This window comes from Podarcis erhardii (assembly GCF_964252035.2).
Source record: "Podarcis erhardii genome assembly, chromosome: Z".
In the NCBI taxonomy this organism is placed as follows: Eukaryota; Metazoa; Chordata; class Lepidosauria; order Squamata; family Lacertidae; genus Podarcis; species Podarcis erhardii.
Window position 1 is genome coordinate 28,083,530 of NC_138504.1, and position 19,526 is coordinate 28,103,055.

The 19,526-nt window shown below is 42.7% G+C and overlaps 1 protein-coding gene across 4 annotated transcripts in view; it reads left to right on the forward strand.

Annotated features, from left to right (window-relative positions):
- LOC309333435 (vascular endothelial growth factor receptor kdr-like) overlaps positions 1–19,526 on the forward strand; it is a 198,271-nt gene that overhangs the window by 114,115 nt on the left and 64,630 nt on the right. For all 4 annotated transcript variants that reach the window (XM_081846914.1, XM_081846915.1, XM_081846917.1 and 1 more), the window contains exons 12-13: positions 11,324–11,432; positions 18,829–19,122. In XM_081846914.1, coding sequence (XP_081703040.1) covers positions 11,324–11,432; positions 18,829–19,122 — 403 coding nt within the window. The remainder of the gene's footprint in view (positions 1–11,323; positions 11,433–18,828; positions 19,123–19,526) is intronic.

The window sequence follows — 19,526 nt, forward strand, 5'->3', positions numbered from 1 at the left end:
CCCCTTCCCTGGTTTTCATTTTATTTTTAAAGCTCTCAGAAATTGCACGACTCACTCAGAAAGCTTTTTGGTCTTGAGCCTGAGAAAGTGCAAGAAGCGCTTCCAGCCATGAGAACTCTTGCAAAGGGCACCCAGCTAATGAGATCCCTTATCTCATCCAAATGCTCAGCTGTCTTTCTTTTTTGCTCTCCACCATTCCAGCCACACTTGCTATTCACTCCATGGTTCCGACCCCAAACAAAGCAGAAATGCATGAAATTCCTACCTCACTTTCTCCCGTTTTGGAGAAATGCCCTTTTTCGGGGGAAAGTGTGGTTAGCACAATGCAGGCTGGTTTTCTGTAGTCTTCATCCATCTATCTATGTGCATTTATATCTATAATCGATGCTTTCTTCTAGGAAACAAATGGTGGTGGAGCTCACCATGAACACCTCCCTCATTCTTTTAGAATGGCAGTGGTGCCCATCTGAGAGGTGCTGGAACTGAATTCCAGCTGGGGGAAAAGCCCTTTCTATAGCTATGTTGCTGCCTGCCTGCCTGCCTTATACCTGCCTGTCATACCATTAATCCAGCTTGCTCAGTATTAGGGGGTGTTTTTCTTTTCTTTACATTTGTATTCTTATCTTGAAAATCAATAAAAATAAGATTTAAAAAATCCAGCTCAGTATTGTCTACACCAGCCTTCCTCAACCTAGTGTACTCCAGATGGTTTTTGAATTCCCATCAGTCTCTGCAGCCAACATGGCCAGTGGTCAGGAATGATGAGAGCTGCAGTCCAACAACATCTGGAAGACAAGAGGTTGTGAAAGGCAGATCTGTGGTGAATGGCAGTGGGTCTCTAGAGGGTTTAAGAAGGAGTTCCTCCCCATACCCCAGTCCTACCAGTCTCATAAAAGAGTGTGGGTCTGGCACTAAACTTTCAGTTCCTTGCATCCACTGATGGGGGATGGAAAGGTGTCTCTCTGTGTGTGCAGGTAGATAGAAACATATAGCTAGGATGAGGCCTACTGTACAAAGATAAGAGTGACATCAATTGTTGCAAACATTGCCTTTGGCCTTACCTATACTGCCTCTGAAAGGTACTCCAGAAAGAAATGTGGCCCTTGGGATGATAAATGTTCCCCACCCCTTCCCTAGACCACGATAAAAACTGTATGTGTGTGCACATGTGCAAATTGTACAGTATTGGTTTTCCTTTTGTTCCTAACCTTTGTGGTAACTGTGCCTAAGATTCATAAAGCTAAACTATCTGAGGCTTGGATTTCAAGCATTTTCCCTGTGAAGACCCATTAGAAAAAACTCCCCTGCGCAAACACTTTAATGAAGTCCAAGGGTGTCTGCATTAAGCAAAACTTTCAGATAATGAATATAATTTTATAAACAACACACTGATGAAAACCCTATTGCCTCCAGCCTTCCCCCCACCCTCTTTTTATCAGTGCCAATTACCTCCATAAATAGAACATTAAGGAAACAGACCAATTCATTTCCCACCATATACTAGCAAGTAATTTTATTGGTGCTTTGCAAGCCAGATAAAACAAAAATGCCAGAGACTCTGGTGGCCTGCCTTTAATTGACTGTGCTGTGATGCTGGCATGAGCTCAGATCTGATAATCTTTCCTATGTGCCTTGACTCTCTTGTACTGTATCAAGAGCCTCGCGTCACAGACATCACTGGAGAGACAAATTTCCTCAGCCTCCAGTGAATCACTTGCTGCCTACTTCCATTTTGGAGATTGAGAGGCCTGTTTCAGAAACAAACAAAAATGGTTATTAAAAAACCAAACCAAAACACACGGCTTGGAGATGCTTACCCTGCTCTGGTGGTGGTGGTAGGCAAGGCACAGCATTCCCCGCCAGGTTCATAACTCCTATTTGTTTATTAAAATTGTGTGTTTAATAACACTTCACAGTGCTTCTGAATAGAAATAGACTGGAAAGAGAAGCTGCTGAATTGCAACTTATTACCAAACTTAAAACCATGGAGAGACCTGGTCTGAACAAAGACATTGGATTCTTATCTCATTATACATGACAAAGCCATTTTTCACCTTCTCACCCCTTGCTTTTTCCTGTAAGACCTATTGCAGTCGTTAAGAGTCGTCAACAGGCTCATCACAGCTATCTGCCAATCACCCATTCCCACCACCCTTCTGAGTAATACCCCTCCCCACCTTCTCACTATATAGAAGGGTCTGGAAACTTCTGTTTCAGTGTATCTGAAGAAGTGTGCATGCACACGAAAGCTCATACCAAGAACTGACTTAGTTGGTCTTTAAGGTGCTACTGGAAGGAATTTGTTTTGTTTTAAGAATGAGACACTCACCCTCCATGGGGTTGCCTGTGGATGCAGGGACCCAAATAGCATGATTCTCCCCACAACACCCAAAATTTATACGCATAATGTAGCCTGCTATACATTGAGGCATTCATGTGGACTGCCCACATCACAAATTATTATTATTATTATTACATATTTATTTAATATCCTGCCATTTTTCCCCCAAAGGAGCCCAGGGAGGCAAACACATCAAATACATTTTTTAAAATACAGCGTTATAAAACAGTTAAAATATTCTAAAAACAGTTACAGTTTAAAACATTGTTTTATCTTCTCTCTCTCTCTCTCTCTCTCTTGATGTGTGGACAAGATGGTACTGGGGCAGTTAGATAGCTTGTACTGAAACCAGCTAGGGGCTTTGAAAACAGCATTATAAACTTGACCCAGAAATGTATTGCAGGTGGCATATATAATACAAGTGTAAATGAAGCAGAACGTCATATTCCAATGATGGTGGTGGTGGCAGTAAAACTTATTCCATTCCTGAAAGTTTCTAGTATGCTTCAGGCCCCCTTTATAATCTTCAGAGGACATGCCATCATCCTTAAGACTTGAGGTGAATTGTCTTCCGTGGCTTAATAGTGATTTCTTTTCTTGCAGTAACGTTAGCTTGTTGCCATGCACTTGGCAGATTTAGGGAGTCGCTGAACGACGCTAGTGTAAACCTGCCAATTCTGTCTTCCCATAACCATCTCTATCACAGCACTGTGACAGTATCCAACAGCTTGAACTGTTTCCCACCCACTTTCCCCACACGTACTCACCCGCATTGCCTCGCTGCAAGGGAGAAAATAGAGGTGGGGGTGGGGATGAGACTATGAAACTGAAAAGTGTGGAGTCACACAAGCACTGTCTATTTTTGCTGACTGCAGTTTCCTGTCTCTTAAGGCTTAATTGGAAGATCAGTTTAAGAGCGTGCCCCTTCATCACTTTAGCCTTTGCAGAATAATCTTGCAAATAGTCCTGGAGACAAAGCTATTTCTTATTCACACATGATGGATGGCGTAGCCTTCCTTTGGGGCAAATAACCATGTCATGTATTGTGTTTTTCTTAGAGGCTCAAGGGTGTGCATTCTAGATTTTTAGAAGCAGAGTACTTGATTCTGCAAAGAGGAGGTTACTACATGGTACAGTAGTACCTCAGGTTAAGTACTTAATTCGTTCCCGAGGTCCATACTTAACCTGAAACTGTTCTAAACCTGAAGCACCACTTTAGCTAATGGGGCCTCCTGCTGCTGCCGTGCCCAAGAGCACGATTTCTGTTCTCATCCTGAAGCAAAGTTCTTAACCTGAAGCACTATTTCTGGGTTAGCGGAGTCTGTAACCTGAAGTGTATGTAACCCGAGGTACCACTGTACTTGAATCAATCCAGTCTCAAAGCAGAGGGTTGTTCTTATGTGAATGTATATCCCACGGATACTTCCATATTTGACAATTTGATTACTGAGGGCTTCTCCATGCTTGCCTTTCCTCCACTCTTTCTAAGCATGGTCTGCGATTTTAAGCTTTAAGTATCCAAGCTTCCCACCTCCCTTTTTTGGTTCTAGAACTTTCCCCATGAAAACCTGCTCTTGAAAGCTAAGTTGGCGTCAACGTCAATCTGCAGAAAACCCGAATTGATGTTTGCTGGGTTTTCGCGGGGAAAGCTCAGGGCAAAAAACCAGCAACACCATGCTTATGCATGGGGCATTATACCACAGGCCTCTGCCTGGAAAGCATCTGGCAAAAGGAAAGTGTGGATAAGCCCTGAGGCAGCTGGCTCCACTGAAACACATTGGGGACTAATCTACACTGGTCAGTGAAAACATGAAAGATGCGTTATAAACATGAGACACTCAAGAGCACTGTAGAGCAGTGATCTATTGTCGATGTAAATTTGCATTGAGAGCTATAAAGGTAAAGGTAAAGGTACCCCTGCCCATATGGGCCAGTCGTGTCTGACTCTAGGGTTGTGCACCCATTTCACTTAAGAGGCTGGGGGCCAGCGCTGTCCGGAGACACTTCCGGGTCATGTGGCCAGCGTGACAAAGCTGCTCTGGCGAGCCAGCACCAGCGCAGCACACGGAAACGCCGTTTACCTTCCCGCTATAAAGCGGTACCTATTTATCTACTTGCACTTAGGGGTGCTTTCGAACTGCTAGGTGGGCAGGAGCTGGGACCGAAGGATGGGAGCTCACCCCGCCGTGGGGATTCGAACCGCCGACCATGCGATCGGCAAGCCCTAGGCGCTGAGGTTTTACCCACAGCGCCACCCGCGTCCCTTTTATTGAGAGCTATACTATTTTCTAAAAATAATGTTATCCCGAGCAGTGTAGATCCAACCTGGCTTTGCTACAATCAGAAATTTCTCTTCGTCATGTTATGGTCCATTCATACACAGAATCATAGAACCAAAGAGTATGGATAGGCTCTGGGTAGGAATATGAAGCACCTGTTTATGCACTAAAAGTACTTGTGAGAAGAACAGCTATTCTACCTGAAATCCTCCAGGCATTTCAGAAGAGAATTCTGGAATACAGAGTGGATTCTGGGATCCAGCTTGATAGACTGGCTGCTGAAAGTTTGCCATGCAGTATTTGTGTGGAGCCATAACCATGGATGACTAGCAGGCCAGGGTCACCCAATGGAGAGGATAAAAAGGTTGAAGCTCAGTGGCAGAACATCTGCTTTGCATGCATAAGGTCCCTGATTTGATTCCCAGCATTTCCAGGTAATACTGGGAATGCCCCATGTCTGAATCCCTGTAGAGCTACTGCCAGTCAGCATAGGTAATACTAAGCTAGATGGATCAGTGTTCTGAATATAAGGTAGTTTCTCATGTTCCACAGAGACTTTATCAGACTCCATTTTTGCCAGCCATGCACTCCTCATTACAGCCATAAGCTGGAAACAGGAAGCTTTTGTTGCTAGTCATCATGGTGTGATAGGATTGGCACTGCACAAGGCTACATTTTTCTGTGTGAGAAAAGGACACATTACAAAAGTCACAGTTTGGTATTCTTTCTCTCTCTCTCTCTCTCTCTCTATATATATATATATATGGGATTGCTTAATTGGCTCCAAATTACTGCCTCTTCCTCAGTCCTGGGATGGGGAACCTGTGACCCTACATAAATGGTTGGACTACAACTCCCTTCGCCCCTAGTCTTTGGTCATGTTGACTGCAGCTGGGATGGTTGGAATTCCAACAACATCAAGGGGGTGGGGGCAGGCTCTCCATCCATGCCTTAATCCATAATTCAGGACCTCCAGTAATTATGATCAGCATAGCTCCGTCAGTATCTGCCTGCCACAATGGCTATAGAGAGTCTTCATGCTTGGAGGCAGTCTTTCTCTGGGTGCAGTGTGCTGGGGTTACACAGCAGGGGAGAGGGAATGTCTTCCAAGCACTGCTTGTGGGCTTTCCGGAAGGAATGGCCTGTCCACTTCTGAAAACAAGAAGTGGGAAAGAAGAGGCTTTGGTTTGATCTTGAAGCGCTGGATTTATCTTTTTCAGCATTTATGTTTTGTTTGCTTGCCTTTATCCCACTCTTCTCATTATTTGATCATCTTTCTCTGCACGTTTAAAAAACGTGTGCCTTAAAGTTGTTCCAAAGAGACGAGATTTCAAAGAAGAATCCCTTAATCCCCAACGGCAGTTCATGGCCAGACACAGACGGATTTCATGGAAGTGGGGCTTCTCCAACCCGAGGTGGTTTTTCTAAGCACCTAAAATAACAGCTGGGGTACATCTGTGCAAACATCTGCATTATGTAGTCATAGGCAGTTTATCGTTTGGGTTAGTGCAGGCCATATCTGGACTGAGGGGGTGTAGCCACACATTTTGACATTGCATTCAACCCTCTGAGCATATAAATGAGGCATAATCAGGTTTTTTGTTGTTTTTTAAAAAATCTTATCAAATCAATGAAAGATCAGGATCTTTTTAATTGCAAATTTGCAATTTAGTTACAACATTTTAAGTGATGTGTCTGAGTCATTCTTAGAGCTGCTTCCTCACTGGGAAATGGCTGTAATTCACTAGCAAAGGAGATGTTTTGCATGCAGAAGTATCCAGGCTCAGTCTTTGGTGTTTTCAGGTAAGGCTGGGGAAGATACTTGTCTGAAAACTCTGGAGCTCCACAGCTGATCAATGTATAAAGTCCTGAGTTAGGTGAACCAACGAACTGACTTGGTATACAGTGACTTCCTAAGTTATTTTTTGAATTGAACCTTTATTCAGAGCTAGGAAGGCTGGAATCTTAATTTATTTTAGGGGAAGAGCTGTAGCTCAGTAGCTAAAGAATATCTGTGTGCGAAAAGTTCGAGGTTCAGTCTCTAACATCTCCAGTTAGGGCTGTGAAGGACTCCTGTCTGAAATGCTGGAAAGCCACTGTCAAGTCAGCAAAGACAAAAGTCACATCTAGTCTGACCCTAAGCCATTTGCACCGTGTAAAAGTAACAACAGAATGTAAAAGAAGTTCCTTGAGAACCAGGATGATCTTAGGGGGCAGATCAGCTGTAAGAAGCCACTATGAGCTAGACTGCGCTCTCAATACCCGATTGTCTATCCCTTTTCTAAACTGAAATCAAGAGCGATATTCCAGATAACCTTAGAGCATTAAGGACATTCTGTATCTTTTGATTGCAAAACAGGAAGTGCCTGGCTTCTAAAGAAGCTACCAGTGCTGACGTCCTGACCATTTCCATATGAATTCAGTTTTCTGATTTACTATTTAATATGCTGGAAAGGGAAATCCACAGATAGGTTTGCTCATGCAGACATATAGCACCATGTGCACAATGTGATATTCTGGAGACGTGTGGCATTATTTTATTGGCAACTGAAAGATGAGCTGAGCATGCAGACAACTAAAACTTTTGCATTAGACCCTTGCCAAGATAACTGAACTCTTGATCTCAGGGATTTATGCAGAAGAAGAAAGCTTGAGTGAAAGGCTGGCACATAATCATTTCAAGGGATTCTTCTTATTAAAAGATAATCACTCTCAATCTTTCATTTCCCCACTGAAATCCTGCAAATTTCTGGGCTCAAGAGTTGTTTGCAAGTAAAGGCAGTTATGCAGCAAATGGGTTTGGTGAATGTCTGCCTGTGTTACACCTTTATTTCCCACACAAGCATGGAGGGCATGCAAGATATATGTCTTTGTTTCAATGCCTGTGTAGCTCTAAACATCTGTTTGCATGTGTCTGGGGACCCTGGTTAACCCAGACAGGCTAATATGGGTAAAGGTGGTCCTTCAAGTAACTTGGTACCAAACTATTAAGTGCAGGGATAACCAACAAGATTCCTTCCAGATGTTTTTAGAGTACAACTTCCACCTGTCCCAGTTTGTCAGGAATGTTTGAAGTTGTAGTTCAACAACATCAGGAAGGCACATTGTTGGCCATTGCAAGCTGTGATGCCATTCTAGGTGGGCTGTGGCAAAGTAGTTTCTGCACTGATGGCTGACCAAACAGAGGAGCACTATTTGCAGTGTCTGAGCAGTGTCTCCTTTCCATGGGTGCTGCAAAACAGCAGAAGAAAAGCAAAAGCCTTTTTCAATGCAAAAGATATTTCTGGCCAACCGTAGTCCTAGAGGCAGGCTATTTTGTACCCTAGACAAGGCTAACTACTTGAACACACCACTCCCCAAAATTGCTAACTTCAATTTTCAAAAACAGATGTTTTGTAGAAAAAATTAGAAGCACAAAACTTGAAACTGCTAAATTTGCTTCAAATTGCAAGAATAAGTAACACAACAGTCTTTGATTAACTTTCTCAAATACAGAAGAAAATGTTTTAGCACACAAATCACTTTGAATAACCTTGTGAATTGTGATGTTGAAATTCAAGTCTCTTAAAGGTTTTCAATTTCAGGCACATAAAAATCTCACTTTGTGTGCCATTTCCTTTGCAAATTTTGTCACCAATTCCTTCAGGTCAAGTGCTGAGGCTTGGGCATGTTCAATTGATGTAGTTTCCCAATCAACTAGTCTCCTTTGCAACATTGTTGAGCATGTGCATTTTCTTAAAGCTTTGAGCAACCACATGCCACTGACTTTGGAAGTGTGAGAAAGATCCTTTGTGCAACAGAAACATTGGGCACATTATCCAGGTGTTTTTGTTGTAATATGAAAGGAAGCACACCTTTTAGCATTTGAACTATTGTTATAAGTTCACAGCACAGAAATTCCGCATCAGTAGTTTTTCCAAATTCTTGTAGGCCTTAGGTACATCTTCAGCAGATGTTTTGTTGATACTGTATATATCATACATGAAGCCAAATAGGCAATTATGGTTTTGTAGCTGCTGGAATCTCTTCAATAGATTGTTTAGCCATATCAGAGGCAGCATAGTAGAAACCTACTTTGAATTTCTGCTTTAGATCTTGTGGTACCTCTTCCTGGGCCTCATTCTCAGTAGCATATATCCAAACTTCTTGAAAACCATCATCACCCCTTCAGCCCACAAGGAAATTTCTGGGGCAGAAAATAAAATGCTCAGACACAGAGCTTTGAAGTGCAGACCTGTGCCTCAAAAGATTGGGGCAAAAGGTATGTGTGGATAAGTCCCCAGTCCTTTGAACCTGTTCCTTGTAGGGGTGATGTACCAAATTTTTCACTTACAACTTACAGCAAAAAGAAAACCCAAATATTTTGAGGTTGAACGTGTCAACCATTGACAGCACACTTCTTCACTATTTGCTAGTCTCCGCCTGTAGTGTATAGGAGAAAATCTTCTTTTTTAGTCTTTGGGGAAATTGTGTGATACAACCTGCTGTGGTCCATGTTCTGTTATAAGATGTCACAAATTATCACTGCAATAGCTGGGCCAGTTAACAGGGTGACTGTAATTCAAGTCAGGCACAATACCTTCTTCTTTTGCAGACTTTGCTTTACTCTTGCTTTCTTGACATCCTCTTTTTCCTATGGCGCATTTTCAAGAAATGTATCTAATTTGTAGTAGGAACACCACATTCAGCTCCCTCTGTGCTAGCTTCAAGAAGAGTACAGTCATATTCTTGTTCTTCAATTGCTTTCTGTGAACAAAGGTATTTCAGGAAGAACTCTTCTTGCTTTGCCTGCTCCTTAGCTTTTTCTGCCTTTTGTTTGCTACAGGTTGAGCTACAGGTGGTCAGTTTTTATCAGCCGTAGCTTACTAGAAATATGTAACATAACCTCCGATCAACACTATGGTCTTTATCTATTTCACATATACATAAAGAACATTTCTAATTCATGAATTATTTCAGAAACCATAAAATTCTTCAAAATATAAAAGTTAAATATTCAGTAATTTATAAGATATAACAAAAACTAATCTGTATAAAACTGTGCCCCTCAAAGGTCAGTACTGCACTCCTCCGAGGTCTGCACCTTGGGTGACTGCCCAGTTGGTCCCGTATTGCAGTTTGGGAGTCAGAGTTGGGTGTCATGTCTGGACCAGTTGTGGTAACTTTGAGGCTAGTTTACTGCAATGTACTCTATTTGGGGATGCCCTTGAGCCTGGTTTGGAAGCTCTAGCTGAAAAGTGAAGCTTAGCTTTTGCTACAAATGCATTCAAGGTGAACGTTTTACAAAGAGGGAGAGGGAACCTACTGTGCATATTGGGTGTAGGGTGTTAAAGAAAATAGCCAGAGATACTTTTTTTTTGCAAAGCATTCTACAAAGATAAGGCTTAGGGGAATTCTTTCATTCAAACCCTGTCAGCAAAAGGGATCTTGATATCAAGAACAAAACGACTTGAGACCCTCAGGCAAAATCCTCATCCCATTCAGCAGAGGATCCACAAGGGTGGTCCCTGGCAGGAAGTGACTCACCAGGTATAATTTCCAGGTAAAGAGGGACCTTGTGGGTCCTCTCCTGTGTGGAAGCAAACCCTCCCTACCACTTTGCCACCACCCCTACTCCCCCAAAGTAAGGCTTGTTTTGCTTGTGGAAAGGAGGAGACTGGCAAGGGAAGGAAAGGCAGGCTTCTTTTATTTGGGCATGTCCAATGTGCTTGTTAAAGACTAACAAATGAAACAAAAGCACCTTCAAGATTTTTTTTTATGTTCTACAAAACTACTTGGAAGGTGCAGATAGTTTTGGGGGGTGAACTGTGGTCAGAAGACTGACACATCACTGGTGTAAGCTTGGATTTAGATTAGTAGGGAGATTCTCTCTCTCTTATTTCATCTGCCTGATATAGTCTGAACTCCTTTCTTGACCCCTGCCCCTAGTTCATCTTCACAAGCCTAACATAACTGGATTGTGAGATGGAACCGAGAATCGGGGCGGGTGAGGATAGACCATATCACGTACATTTTAAAATGACACAGAAGAGGGAAATGTATCCTGGATCCCAGCTCCTTCTCTGGCAGTGGAATGTCTACTCATTAGTAAGCTCCATTGAGTTTGATGGGACTTACTTTTAGGTAAGGGTGTATAATAGCCTTCCACAACCTGGTGTCCTTCCAGATGTTTTGGAATATGATTATGATGCTCTGGAGAACATCAGGATGATGAAGGCTGGCCTAAAACTGCAAAGTTTCCCCAGCTAATGTGGATCTTTTAGCTCTAAGCTGCATTGATGAAAGTGTGAAATCAATGTGTGACAGACTGGTAGATGTGTGTAAGAAGCAAGCAAGATGGGAATGACCTCAGCTAGAATCCCCTTTCAAGTAGAAAAATCCTGGAATTTTTCATCCTTGCTGTTACCCTAAGCTAGGCCCTGTCTGCACCACCAGTTTCCTGGGTATCAATATTTAAGTAAAGTAGATTAACCTGTACCTGACCTGTAGCTGAAAACATCTGAGGATCTGTAACGGTATCACTGGAAGATGAAATTTGCCTTGCTTGGGCTAAACTTTATCCCTGTCCTCCCTTGACAATGCCTCTGCTGTTCATCCCCCAAAGGTGAGTCTTGGGTCCTTTGCATGAAAGATTCTGCAGATTTGCTTATTCCATGACCTCTAAAAGTAACCAGGCTGTCTTTTCTATTTCCCCACGTGGCAGATCATAAGCACCCTGGAAACCACAGCAAGCAATGTCTCTGGGGTCTATTTCTGTGTGGCTTCCAACAAGGTTGGCACAGAAGAAAGAAGCATTCGATTCTATGTCTCAGGTAAGGTACCAATAAGCCTTCACACCTTATATTCTGGAAGCGCATCTGCAGCAGTGCACATATATCCATCCATACATATACTTCAGGTTCACTGGACACCATGACTGCTTCAGAATGTTGCATACTTGCTAGGGAAATATTGGGGTTCAGCCCGGGTGGTCAGTAAGAATGAGACTCCAACTGTAAGTCAAGCAGGATGTTTATTTATTAAAGCATTGCATTGCATTCCGACCTACTCTCACCATGCAGATGAAGCAAGTTGGATGCCAACAGCTGAAACACACTTCTGTTTCCATTAAACATACATTGTGACATAGCACAAAGAGATACACATGGCAAGAGTAGGAATGTCCCACTTTACAATAGCAAGGTTGCAAAACAGGGTCTTCTGTGGCAGAGGCTATGTATGGTAATCTTGTCAAAGATGCCTGTGGTTATCGGTTTGAACAGATCTTACATTCCACTCAGCCCAGAGCTGCATGGCCAGCTTGCTTACGAACACATTTCTGATTCTTAAATTCATTAATACCTTCATAGCTTCCATTCCTCCCCCCTGCTACACAATCAGTAGCTCTCTTCCCATGGAAAGAGGGTCCATATGTTGAACATGAAGTATGGCTGTGCTGCTCGCCCTACCTACAAAGTTATGACTGCCCCAGGCATCTATGTTGAATGTTGAGTCTCCAATGAATTGGGAGCCCTTTTGGCTCCTGCAGACGTTATTGCTGAGCCAGCTCCCAGCTGGTGCAACAGAGGTGCTTGGATCAGACCCTTCACTCCACCTGGCAAAGAACTGGCAAATCCTAGGCTGGCCCAACTCCACCTCCAAAATATCCTGTTGTAGAGTCCTACTCCATCTCAGAGCCTCCACCAATCAGCAGTGCTCTCCTCTACTAGCGGAGAGCAGCCTGCCCTGAATCCTAAGCACATACACACAGCCACCAACATCAGTATGCTAGGATTTCTCCCTTAAGTTAGGAATGTTGCAAAGAAGAATGAAAAGGGTGGAGAAGAAAATCAAGCTCATTTGCATCTTAATGAGAAATTCACACCTCTTAAATCCAGGAAAAATAGCACTGTGTCCAACCAAACGACATATAAAGACATATACATTTTTGGTGAAATGTGCATAAAGATGCATGTTTTGGTGTAAGTAACTTATAAAACTGCATCGTATATGGGGACAGTAGGTTGTTTTTTAAGTACATTAGTCAAAAGTGCATTAAAAATATGCTTGTTAGGAGAAAGTAGCACAAAAATGCTGATAAATTCGCAAGCTGATGCATCATCATCATCATCATTTTTTATTTGTATGCCGCCTTTCCACAATTTAAAAAAACAATGCTCAAGGCAGATTACAGCATAACAAGATTTACATAATTACAAAAGTCATAAACAATAAATAAACCACATCAAAAAATACACAACCAAATGGGAAACATTTTCCACATAAATCAAAAAATAAAACTAAGAATACAGCATGAATATCAAAGTTTAAAATGACATAGGTAAAAAATAACAGCAATTTAAACAAAAACAAAACAAAACAAAATGGAACCCTCTCTGCCCAGCGGCAGCAGTCCTTTATAGAGGCCATCAGGCACAGCCCTGGGCCAGATGTTGAGCTGCAGGACTGGGGCCCTCAGGCAGGGGAGTCCTCCTGGGTGGTAGCTGCAGCAGCAGTTCCTATTGGCCCTTCAGGCCCCGCCCTGATGCAGAAGTGTGGTGCATTGAATTTAATATTGGGAAAATGAGAATCTTCGCGAACCGAACTTGCCAGAACCATGCATGCCTAAAGCCTGTTCAGGTCCGACTAATTTTACTGGAGCTTGCACAGAGGACTTTGCTGTACGATTGTGTCCCTTGAGGGCCACTTGATTTCCTCACACAAAAGTTTAAATGTCCTACCTAACAGACATAAGATAAGATTTGCTGCCAGATTCCCAAATGGGGACAGTTACAAACGGTTGCCCCAGGCAGTTTATCCTCTCCTGACACATTTATGAGACACATGAAAAGGGCCTGTGCTTTTTCAGGCTGGCAAGGGAGCTGTTCTGTCCATTCTCACTGTAAGCAATGCAGCTGCTCTGCAGAAGCTCAAATACAGAACTTGCAAAAGCACAGAGGGTTTAAATTATGCAGTTTATTGTGCAAAGGACAGGAAATTAAAGCCAATTAATTCCTTGTAAAAACAAATGGAGCCAGACTTCCTTTTTGATATATATTGACAGTTTACCTTTTCTCACTGGAATAATTTATATGTTTTTGTAAGGAATCCTGGACACTTGAGCTCCCAAATTGCAGTAATAGCAATTAATAATTACAGTAACTACAGCTGAAAGCAAATGCTCAGCTACTTTTAGAAGATGTCACATAGCACATGCTTTACGGTGGTGAGTTGTGTGTGTGGATTTTTTAAAGGCTATTTGCATCTGTTCAGTGCAAGGATGTGAATTATATTTTATGTGTCTGGACAATGTAAGCACAGACATTCAACAAACAATCAAAGTGAAGATGCACTCTCAAGGTGAATCATCCTCCATAGGTATGGTATGCAGAGTGACACAAGAGGTTTTCACCTTTTTCAACCTTTTACATAATAGGGACACCATGTTTAATCTAGCCTCCCCAACTTGGAACCATCAATATGTTTCCGACCACAACTTTCATCAGTGCCAGACATGCACAAGATGGGACTGATGGGAATTATAGTCTGAAATACCTGTAGGACACCAGGGTGGAGAAAGCTATTTAATTAATTCAAAACTTTTTGGTTGATTGTTCCTTTTTGTTATGCATTCATGACAGTTTGTGCTCATGATACCATCAGGGTGATTAACGACAATCTTGCTTTCAATGCTGTTGGTGCCTCCAAAGGTTTGGGGGGCAATCACGCTGCTTTGTTTCTGATCAGTGCAGGTCCCATAACTTTCTGCTGAACTCCTGTAACTTTTCATACCACAATTTCCCAGAGGTGCGGTGGAGGTTGTTCCACTTTTCTGGTGCTATAGTGCAAAACTGTCCCGCTAGACGGTGACAAGGAGGTAACATTAGGGAAGCACCTCAGAACACATGTGCCCACAGAGGCCTTCTTTAGTGCCCGCAATGTTACTTCCCCACTTCCCTGTTGAAGTTCACCTCAAGAGATGCATTATGTTACAGCCAGTAGAATAGGTTGTGGTGGGTGGGTAATGCCCACAGAATTTTATTTGGTTTGCAGATGTGCTCACGGGTCCATAATAAGTAAATTCTGCTTTTTGGCTTTCTTTCACAATATTATCTTACTCACCTGCAAACATGCAGACATTTTGATGAATTAATTTGATTAATCAACTAAAACCCATACATTAACTCAGATTTCTTTAATTGGGTGTCAGCCCTAAAAATAATTGAGAATCAAACTGAATTAAATTGCATCTGACAAGCACTTAAAAAATAAAATAAGTTGAATGTAGCCCTTGAGCTTAAAAATGTTCCCCCCCCGACTGGCAACAGCTCTCTGAGGTTTCTCTCGAGATGCTTGTTATTGATCTTTAAGCTGCTCTGGAAGCCTTTTTGGTTGTAGAGCGGAGTTAAACATGCTTTGATTCATTCATTCATTCATTCATTCATTCATTCATTCATTTCAGAGTTCCAAACCATATCTTTCCCAGCAAAATGACCCATCATGCCAATTGCTGAATATCACTTGGGGAATTGCCATATTTTTCTGTGTATAAGACACCCCCATGTATAAGAAACCCCCTGTTTTTGGAGACTCCAATTTAAGAAAATGGAGGGGATTGCCCAGGGGGAGGGGATTGCCCAGGGTTGTTGAGCTTTTTTTTTGCCGAAAATCACTCACCAGACTGACAAACACTGCCAATCACATGCGTCACAATCGCCACAAAGCGTCTGCCCTATTGACACCAGCAGCCAGCAAGCAAACACACCATTGCAACAGTGGAAGCCAATCCACAGCAGCCCTTGCCACAGTCACTAACTACCCACCCAATCACCACTGACAACCTCCTCGCGGCTACAACCAATCGCCCATTCCCCCCTCTGCACTATGAGCAAGATGAGCCCCAATTTTGAACATAATTTTAGAGTAAAAAACCCTCGTCTTATACACGGAAAAGTATGGTATGTCCTGTTTTCTGTGGTATTGTTTCCAGGGCAAATTCACACCCACCTTCAAGCTGACAACTTGCAAGTGTTGATGTGAAATAAATCCATATTACAGAAGTTTGTTTACAGTCCATTGAACAAACAACATGTTAGCTGAGAGAAGCAGGGAAGAGGAACTCAGCTGAACAAACCATTGCATGCCCTCATCTGGAATCCCTGAACAGCTCTTGATTCCAGACTGAAATGAGTGTTACTAATTCTGGTCTGGAAAACCTGCATATGTTGGAGAGAAATCCTTCCATGGATTCCATGCATTCAGCTGAAGGCCTTGACAGTGTATCTTTACGTACATGTGACAAACATGGTCATGGACCTGCCCTGTATGTTACCATCCATACAAACAGAGCCCAGTTACAATAGGCAGTGTAAGAAGGCAGGAATTGCCACTTGTCACAATTAGCATTGTTTCTATTCTGCTGCAGTTCAGTTTCTGCCAAATACTACATTATTTATCCCAAATGCAATGCCCAAGCCTATAGACCTATGATACCTTCTGTTTGGGGTAAATGAAGATGCCTGCAGCAAAATAGCCATTTAGGGGCCTAATGGGGTGTTCAGTGAATGGCAACATGGTCAGATCAGGCCTAGGGGTAGAGGAGAAATTCTATTCAGTACACATTTAAAGGTGAGCTTATGCAAATTGCACTTTCTGATGCAATACATGAATTGAGAGTCCCCCTTCAAAATGTGCACTTCTGCAGATGTTGCACTGCGGTTCTCCAGCCAAGTAATGTGTACAAAATGCATATACTGGTGTAAAGTGTGCATGGAAATAATGTGTTAAAAATGGATTGTATTTGGGGAATTTGCTTTGTAAAAATATGAATACAGTCATACCTTGGATGTTCAGCTTCCAAAAATAGTTCACTTCCGGGTTTGCAACGTTCGGGAGCCAAAACGTTCAGGAGCTAAGCTGTTCAACTTCCAAGGTATGACTGTATTAGGACAACTTCACACAAAAATGTTGATGAATTTTCATGAGAATTTTTTTTAAGTCACAAACTGATGTGGGAATATGGGGAAACTGAAGACTGTAAAAGAAAGAAAAAAAGAAACCGAGAGAAACTAAAATTGACAGATTCACCAATCTCAGGCCAGAGAGAAGCCATCAGGAGCCAGGCCTGGGCATTTGCATCTGACTAACTTAGCATTGCCTAAATATTACTTTATTTCAGTTTATTTTTTGGATGATGGTTTTTTTCTAAAAGTTTCGCACAAGTTTTGACTGCTGCTTTTACATCAGATTTCCATGTTATTTTAGACAAACATTGCAGGTAGCTATATTGATCCATTAGGGTAGAAAACAAACAACAACCCAAAAGCATCAGTAGCGTAATATCTATTATTAGGACTGACTGAAATGTTGTGAGCGGGCTTTCAAGTCCCCTTGAGCTGGATTTTAAGCCACAGAGGAAAAGGGGCAGGGAGAAAGATGTTGCTACTGGACGTGATCCCATTCTGCAGTTTGTAATCATCACAGGATGGAGTGGAGCAAGTGTTTGTGCAGCTTTACGTACTGCTGCTGGGATAAAGAAGCAATGGCCACTCTTCCTTTGAAAATATAAAAGCCAGCAGTTATTGAGAGCTGGTAATCAAACACATGGGGCTGTTGAAAAGTCATAAAAATAAAGTATTACTTTACAGTGCAGTCCTAACTACTCAGAAGTAAGCTCCATTGAGTTCAGTGAGACTTACTCCCAGGTAAGTGAATATAGGATTGAATTCTTTGTGCCTTTTTTTGAGTTTTTATCATATAGTTATTGCTTGACTTTAATAGTGCATTTATTACCTTTAGTGTTTTATTTTAGAGGTGAAAGCCATAAACTTGCTTGTTAATCACAAGAAAATAACTCAAAATCCAAATTTAGACCAGGAAACAACACCTTTTCATTAGCAGGGAAATTCTACAAAGTAGTGAGCAAGGTTTTGAGTTTTGCCATGGCCTTCTCTGGGATAGATGACTAAAATGACTCAGCACACAAGGGTTTTATGTCTTAGGTGGGAACCTTTACCAACATGAGGCCCACATTCCCCCATGGGCAATCTTCCAGGGATCTGCATGATAGTGGTCGGTGGGACCAGTGGCAAAAATGAGCAGAGCAATGGAGGTGTCTTGGGGCGGACGTGGTCTGGAGAAAGAGCCAATGGTTGGATAGAGAAGCCTAGAGGGTTGCATTTGACCCCCAGGCTTGAGGTTCCATACTCCTGTTTTAGGTAGAAGAAATGGTGGATGCCCAGTCTGCTGTTAGTTTCAATCCTGAAAAGGGAACAGCGAAATCTATGTGTATGGAAAATGTATTAGTCTCAGTTCAGCAGCTGTGAGGATAATTGCCAGGTAATTTTGGACTATAAAAATGGCTAGGGCCTGGCTGTATGCCCAGGTGCCATGAACCTGCCTCCATCAGGACGTCTCAGCAAAACCAAAGACCACCAACAACATTGTATGGGTTAATATTAGGCCACAAGTTTATTGATGACAGATGTGAATGAGTTAGGCTTGGCACTGGGCTAGTCACCATCAACTCCAGCCGACCTGCCGGAGGGAAACCGGGGGTCAAGGCCAGTTTTGGGACTGACCCATGACATACATCAAGTGGGTACAACCCCCACAGACTTGCTGCATCAGGGGAGACCACACCAGCTTTTAAATCCTGGGAGTGGATCTGACTCCTTGGAATCAGTCTCAGGCCTGGCCCCTTGAGTTGCCCCCCAGCAGTTGGCGTGGGGGGAATTTGTCTCCTAGCAGTTGCCAGAAGCAATACCCAGTGGTGCAACAGATGGCAGCAGGCCGCAAATACCACATCACCCACATAAAGAGTGAGCGAATATTGTCAGAGGCTGGGGAGAGTGTTTGACAACTGGCACAAACACACACAGTTTCCCTGCCCCTCCTATTTGTAGCATTGTTCAGGTCAAACTACATTAGTCCATATGCACTTCATTTGGTAAAGACCATAGCTTAGTGGCAGAGCATCAGCTATGCATGCAGAAGGTCCCAGGTTCAGTCCTTGGAGTCTCCATACAGGGCTGGAGAAAGACTCCTGCCTGCTGAGACCCAGGAGACCCACTGCCTGTACGTGTTGGCAATACTGAGTTAGATGGACCCGTGGTCTGAGTCAGCTTCCTGTGTGCCATTGCTTTTTTGCCATTTGAAAACAAGAAGTTATCCATCTTCTCAATTGCATTTCAAGCATGGTTACAAGTGTCCTCCTTTCCCCCCTTCCAGATGTGCCATCCCAACTACAGACTGAGCCACAAATCACAGCCATTGTAGCAAGCAATGTCCAGTTGACCTGCAAGTCCTCCAAGTACATCTACAACCACCTCTCTTGGTACAACCCCACCTTGCAGGCCGTTCCTGATGCTTTGATGCAGAAGAAGGTGGACAACTATTCCATCTACTTGACGTTGGGCCTTAAGAATGTCTCGCAGGCCCACGCTGGTCTATACAGGTGCAGAGCTCGAAGCCACCCAAATAGCACTGAGGGGCTGGAGAAAAACACCATGCTCAACGTCAAAGGTGAGTCTGGTAGGGTGGCCAGATTTGCCAAGGGAACATTGTTGAACAGGGACATACCTGGGCAGGTCAAGGGATTGAAAATAAAACTACAAATATCATTATGCATATTTGTGGAATAGTTGGACTACTGTGTATCATTCTAGTATACAGTGGCCTCACCTCAAAAAGGATATCATAGAGTTGGAAAAGCTTCAGAAAAGGTACATTAGGGATTTTTTTAGTAGAAAGAGCTTGGGTTGAGAGGGATTCAACAGAGGTGCTTAAAATTATATGTGATGTAGGGAAGAGGTGGACAGGCACAAGTTTTTCTCATTATCTCACAATATTGGAACTCAGGACCATTCACTGAAACTCAGTGTGCAAAGATTGAAACAGGAGGTGGTGATTTGCACAGTGCATGTCTC